Consider the following 7,084-nt stretch of genomic DNA (forward strand, 5'->3'; position numbering starts at 1 on the left):
CTTTTAGATGCTGTCTGCTTTTACTTCATTGTTGAAGGCTTTGGAAACTATTTAAAATAATCCTCCAAACAGCCAGTCCTTTCTGTGGTACCTGCTACATAAAGAACTATAATCATTCCTGTGGTGACATCTTGGAGAAGATTGTTATTTGAATCAATAGAATGTCCATCTGGCATGAGTTAGGCAAGCCTTGGCACAATTATATAACTTCCCTCCCTTCTTTCTTTTCTCTTTCACTCATAGACATCTTAACAAAGTTGTCTATACTTGGGCAACCAAGTGAAGCAGTAGATTGAGTGACAAACCTACAGCCAGGAAGATTCCTCTTCCAGAGTTCAAATCCAGCCTCAGACACTTAATAGCTATGTGACCCCAGGCAAGTCACTTAACCCTGTTTGCCTCAGTTTCCTAGTCTATAAAATGAGCTGGAGAAGGACATGGCAAAGTACCGTAGTATCTGTCAAGAAACCCTCAAATGGGGTCATGAAGACAACTGAAAAACAACTAAACCACAGCTGTAACTGATACCTCAATTTCCTCACTACCCTGATTCCTCAACCACTTGCAGTATGGCTTTCACCCCTATCACTTTCCTGAAATTACCCTCTTAGAAGCCACCAATGACATAGGCTTTTCCTTACAGGGATATGGACCAGTGCAGACTGAAGTCATCATTACCATCGTCATCATAGCTACATAGCACTTTAAGGTTTACAGAGTACTTTACATCACATTTGATCCTCATAACAAACATGAGACAAGTGCTATTATAATGCTCATTGTACAACAACGTCAGCAAGCATTTGTCAGACACCAAGGATAAAAAGAAAGGCAAAAACAATCTCTATCTAATGACAGAAGAAAACTCAAGAAGCACTTCTGAGAGAGGAGGCAGAGCATGAGCAGCAGTGGGGCATGGCTTAGAAATGACCGGGAAATTGCCATAAAGTGGAAGGATCATGCTACATGCAAAGGACACTTAGAAAGATTCAGTGACTAATCTAAGGTCACACAGGAGGCCAGGAGCAGAACAGGTTTACCCCTAGCACTTCTGAATTCAAATTCAGCCTCACCATGTTTAGAGTGCTTTAAGTGGCTTCATGAATTTTATTGCTTTAATACACTGATTCTTTCAGCAACATATGCTAAGTCATGTCTTTATATCAGTTCCAAAAGGTCAAACAGAAGCTATAATAATGCAACCCATTCCAATTTTAATCCAGTTAAAGATTTATAGACCCAAATCCTGGATAAACCTTATTTAATAGTTAATAATTATCAACATGATAAACAGCATTCTCTCATTTTTAAAAAGAGGAAATCACATTTAAATTTGACAACACACCTTTAGATTTAGCAAATCATGACAACACACACTTTTTGTTGTTGCTGCTGTTGCTGTTCAATCATTTTCAATCAAGTCCAATTTGGGGGGACCCCATTTGAGATTTTCTTGGCAAATACTGGAGTGGTTTTCCTTCTCCAGTTCACTTTGCAGATGAGGAAACTGAGGCAAGTAGGGTGAGTGACTTGCCCAGAGTTGCACTGCTAGTAAGTGTCTGAGGCCAGATTTGAACTCACAGAGAAGAGTCTTCCTGACTCCAGGCCCGCCATTCTACCCAGCGTGCCACCTAGCTGCCCTTACAATGCACAATATTATTTCTATTTAACTCTTCAGTTTTGACTCTGCCTGAACTGTCTCCCACTTTTCTGCTGATACTTAATTTTTGGAATGACAAGGAAACATCCATGCTTGTTCTCTACTTTCATTTTTATCCTTACTGAAAATGCCCCCAACCCATAAGTGTCAGACTTGCAAGGATGTCTTTGATGTCTTCTAATCAGCCAAGTTTTGCATGCTCCACTGTCTTACTAAAATAACTATTTTGCTATTTCATCATCAGAGTCAGATGACCACCTCGTCGCAGGTGGGAAATGTTGAGGATTTTGGTTTTGGCGGTAGAACTTCTCAGGGTAAGATAGGAATAGAGCACTATAACATCTACATAGAAATCGTCTTTGAAGTGAACTGTTCCTTTACAGTTAGCGTTTCCTAGGTGAATGTGTGTGTATTTGATGGGAGTAGATTTTTTCTTATTATAAAATGCTAGAACAGAAGAATCTTTAAAGATTATCTAATCCAGTACCTTCATTTTCAAAGAAGGAAACTTCTTTTACCACCCGTGTAACTAATTCAGTGTTGCTTTAAAATTACACAAATACACACACATACATACATACATACTTGCAGTTTTTCAAATAGGGGAGGCTCTCCAAATACATTAGAAGACCCCTCCTGGATAATCTTAAGAAGAATAATCGATTGACTTAAAGAATCCTGGGTTCTAAGAGAGAAAGAGACTGCCTATGGTCACACAGTTTGTGTTGACAGTTGGATACAAATTCAGGTTTTGCTGACTACAAGCCAGTTTGCTGTATACTACATAATTCTGCCTTGTATCTCTATAAAGTGTGTCCCAAAACTCTTAGTGAAGTTTTATGCTACTAAACACTTAAAATAGCTTATTCCATCTTAATCTTGATGTTCCATTAAACAAGACATTTCATCCCTGAACTCCTAGAGTTCTCTATGGTCGTTTCCTACTCCCAGAATGCTCTCCCTCCTCTTCTCTGACTACTGACCTCTCTAGCATCCTTTAAGTCCCAATTAAAATCTCACCTTTTCCAGGAAGCCTTCCCCAACCCTTCTTAATTCTAATATCCTCCCTCTTTAATTATTTCCCATTTATCTTGTACATAGCTTGCTTTGTAAATATATGAAGCAATATATGGGGAATATTGAAAGGAAGGATTTGTCTTTTGTCTCTTTTTTCTCTCCTGAGAGCTTAGCACAGTGCCTGGCACGTTGTAGGTACTTAATAAAGTTCATTTATTGATTAAAATATCAAAGCTCAGGCCGTGGGGATATCTTATATCTAGAGATCTACATGTATACACTTTTGTCATTGCTGTCCAGAACTATGATTTCATTAGTCTCATCAGTTTCTCACTATGGAAATTTCCTCTGCTGATACGAATCCCATCTGTAACTTAGAAACGTGGAGATTTGCCTGAGACCCTGAAAAGTTAAGAGACTTATCCATGGTTACCCAATCAGTATATGGCAGAGGTAAAACTTGATCCCAGGTCTTCCTGAGTCCAAGGTAATTTCTTTCATGCATATACTTGTGTGTGTGTATATATATATATGGACATATTATATATATATATATATATAATATATATATATACACACACACATACACACACACACATATACAAAATATATTTCTATACTTTTAAAGAGCTTAAAACAATTTTCCTGACTCTCTAGTCAGATTCTTTCTGAGAAAACAAATTAACATTGTGAAAATGTGAGCTGAAGATTTTACCAAGGAGAATATACTTCAAGGCTTTGCGAAACCAAGGATAGAAGAAACCATATATTAAAGGATTGAATGTGGAGTTGAAATAGCCAAACCAGGTCAAATCATCAAACAATACTGCAGGAGTAGAAAAGTTCAAATATGGATCAAGTAAGATTGTGAAGAAACAAGGAAACCAACATAACAAGAAAACACCCATGACTATCCCCAAGGTTTTGGCTGCCTTCTTCTCCTTCTTCATTTGGCTACTTTGATTTTCAGGAATGGGGTTGACTGCACGAGCATGTTTTTTGGACACTGCAAAAATTTTGCTATAAATTCCTACCATCACAGAGCTTGGAATGAAGAAGCCTGCCATAAACAAAGTGGTGCCCCATAGCTTATTGAACATCACTGGGCAAGAACTGGAACATGCAACCAGAACATCATAGCCTTCTATTCCATCAGCATATGCCTCAGAGAAGACCACTCCAAAAGCAAATGCTCCTGGTATTGACCAACAAAGAAGCAGCAACCTCTTTACTACTGAAATGGTTATTTTGGTAGAATAATGCAAAGGGTAGCATATGGCATAAAACCTGTCTATGGCTACAGAACCAAGATGGAAGATTGATGTTATGCTTAGCATCAAGTCAAAGCTATAATGGATCTTGCAGAAAAGGATTCCAAAATACCAACAGTTTTCCACAGACCGGATCATGCTGTAGGGCATAATGCTGAATCCCAGGAGAAAGTCAGTGATTGCCATGGAAAGGATAAGAAAGTTGGTTGGAGAATGAAGCTGTTTGAAATAGGAAATGGAAATAATCATAGCAAGGTTTCCAAAAATAGTGATGAAGATAGCTCCAGACATACATAGATACATAACAGTTCGAATACCTAATGGCCTGTTATTCTCTGGGCATGATCCATTTCCAAATTTCGAGCAGTCAAAGGCTACCTTCGGAAAAGCAAGAAGATAGAAGGTTCTGTCAGGCAATGTTTCCATATTTTGTGCTTTGTAAAAATGCTTATAGCAATTCAGATATATGACAGACATTAACATAAAATTGTTAATCCAATCAAAGATTTCAGTTTTCTAATTTTATGATGCTTTCTGTTGCCACTCTTCTTAGATTTGTTTGCCTTTCATACAAATCCATCCTAATGATTATAAATGAGCATAACTGCTTTTTGAACATTTGAAGATTAACAGTTTTAAGTCATTCATCTTCACAATGCATATATCTTGAAATGGACATCAGTAATTCAATAAATTCTTGGCTTCTAAATTTGAATCCAAATAATTTGTTTAAACTGAGGAGTCAGATGAATTCTTGGCATCAAGTATAATTTAATAAAGGTTTCATAAAACCTTCTTTGAATTGTATTATGCTAGAAAATTTACAGATATCTATAAATAATTTAGATAACATTTATCCGGAGAAAAAAAGTTATGTCTGCTGATTGATTTCTAGGTTACACATATCATTCAAGATGGAAAAGTTCAGGTTCAAAGTTCATGACCTTTACTGAAAGACAACATATAGTACTGGAAGGAATGACAGACTTGGAATCAGGAAGACCTAGGTACAAATTTCACATTCAGCAATTACTACCTGTGTAACTTGGATAAATCGCTTAACCTATCTCAGTCTCAATTTCTTCAGTTCAATTCAACAAATTATTAAATATCAGCTAGTGAAAGACTAGTGAAAGAGAGCTTGGAATTCTAAGAGATGAGTAAGGCAAAGGGGTCAGTTTAGGCAAAGGCACAGAGATAGGAGATGACAGTTTGTAAAGAGAGCATAAAAGTAGATGCCTATAGTACCCATTTCATTGGGGTGGTGTGAGGGTCAAGCCAGATGCCTAGAAGGTATTTTGCAAATCATAAAATGCTATATAAATATGAGTTATAACAATTCTTAACACATCAGCACTGGACAGATAATATCACTGGGTCATAAAATGACATAAGACAGAGAGATGACTCAGAATTTCATAAGTCTGTCCCAGGGCCAGTGTTCTCTGTCAAGTAATTCTGTTTAAGGTTGACAAAAGAAAGCTTAGATAAGGATGTGACAAAGGGTAATAACAAGGCAACTCTTTCTCCCTCTTCACTTCTTGCTTGTGGAATCCATCAGTTAAGCTTTAAAATGTTGTTGGTATTCTCTAAAGAGGCTTTGGTGAGAGAATTAATGACAGAGCACAGATTTTTTTTACATGCACACTTTGTCATGAGAAATAAAACTCTTAAACCTGTGCTTTGTGTAAGGAAGAGCACCCAATATTAATGCATTGATGCCTAATTATAGTAAGAAAACCATTTCATGTTTTATGCTCATGAATATGGCTACTTGCTCATGGTTTTTGAAATATTATGGGTTCCAATCATCTCTAGGGCCTAGATCCCATACTATAAACAACATTTCTGATAGCTGTCCCCTCCCCTTCAGTCTTTTATCCACATCACACACACACACACACACACACACACACATACACAAAATAAAGGAAGAAAAAAGGTTTTTTCCCCTCATTGGGATTGAGTCTCTTAGCTGACTATTATTTCATACTATTTTCCTGCTTTATAATAAAAATTCACCCAGAGAAAAAGCTGGCAAAACTATGATGTACTTGGCAATTTAGGAGCAGGCAGTTCACCTTTGCCAAGATTCCAAATGTCAAAGATATTTCCAGGAAGGAGCATATTGTCTTGGCGAGATGCAAAATTCACAAGGCAAATTTCGATTTATCCTTCAGTAACATTCCTTTCTTCCTAGGCATTTGTTGTTGCAAAGATATCAAGGAGAAACAAGGCATAAAATGCAAGCAGCCAAGGACCTTGATACTGAAACTGCATTTTTTGTTTGCTAAGAACACTTCAAATAATAGAAATAAATGTAGATCCGATCCAGCTAATGCCCTTTTCCTCACTTACCTGCTCCATTTCCAAAGAAGCCAGGGATGTATTAATTACCTTTTCTTTATTTTTTCCTATCCACTGTGACATGTTAATTATTAGATTCAAAGAACTACAAGATGCAGGTTTGATGTTTTATAACTCAACAATGAGTCTCTAGGGGATTGAACCTAAGGAAAAAAAAAAAAAGCGGGACAGCATCCTAAAGTTTCAAAGACTAAATCAGGGTAGGTCCCTCCTCCTCCATCTTCTGAGGACCTCAGCATCTATTTCTGATTTATCTCAATGCACACAGGTTTTCTTCACCTTCAACACTGTGAGGCTATATGCCCTCTACTAGATACAAGTCAGTAAGGGCAATTCTGAATTTCAGTGGTGAATGGTAGTAAGTAAACTTTTCCCAATCAAAACCGCCAGGCTAGACATAGTCACAATAATTGCTTGAAGCAAGAAATCGGAAATGGAATGCCATCCCCCCTTCTGCCTTTTTCCTTCTGACTTCAAACCCTGGAGACCATCTCTTACCCTGAGGTGATAGTCTCATACTATTTTCATTGTAAAAATGATCAAAAGATTGCATATGAAAGAAGGGACTTCTTCTGGATTAGAGATGGGCATAATAATTGATACTATACCTTTTTTGTCTAAAAATGCATCCCAGAAGCCTTCCTACCTATACCCTTCGGAGAGCTTATTCTTTAAAATTGTTCATAGGCTATAGATTGTATATTCTTTCTAAAATGTGAAAGTTACCTTTACAATCACCATAGCCTCCATTTATGTAGTACTGTAATGA

At 37.2% G+C, this 7,084-nt stretch overlaps 1 protein-coding gene across 1 annotated transcript; it reads right to left on the reverse strand.

The window, feature by feature from the left end:
• Positions 1-3,330: 3,330 nt before the first annotated feature.
• On the reverse strand, positions 3,331-4,394 carry LOC140523823 (trace amine-associated receptor 2). Its single transcript, XM_072638471.1, has one exon. The coding sequence runs from the start codon at positions 4,372-4,374 to the stop codon at positions 3,331-3,333; it is 1,044 nt and encodes a 347-aa protein (XP_072494572.1). The 5' UTR covers positions 4,375-4,394.
• Between the last annotated feature and the right edge of the window lie 2,690 nt (positions 4,395-7,084).

This window comes from Notamacropus eugenii, chromosome 2 (assembly GCF_028372415.1).
Source record: "Notamacropus eugenii isolate mMacEug1 chromosome 2, mMacEug1.pri_v2, whole genome shotgun sequence".
NCBI lineage: Eukaryota > Metazoa > Chordata > Mammalia > Diprotodontia > Macropodidae > Notamacropus > Notamacropus eugenii.

Excerpts from the sequence above, each read along its gene's own strand:
- LOC140523823 (XM_072638471.1), bottom strand. The coding sequence starts at position 4,374 with ATGGAAACATTGCCTGACAGAACCTTCTATCTTCTTGCTTTTCCGAAG.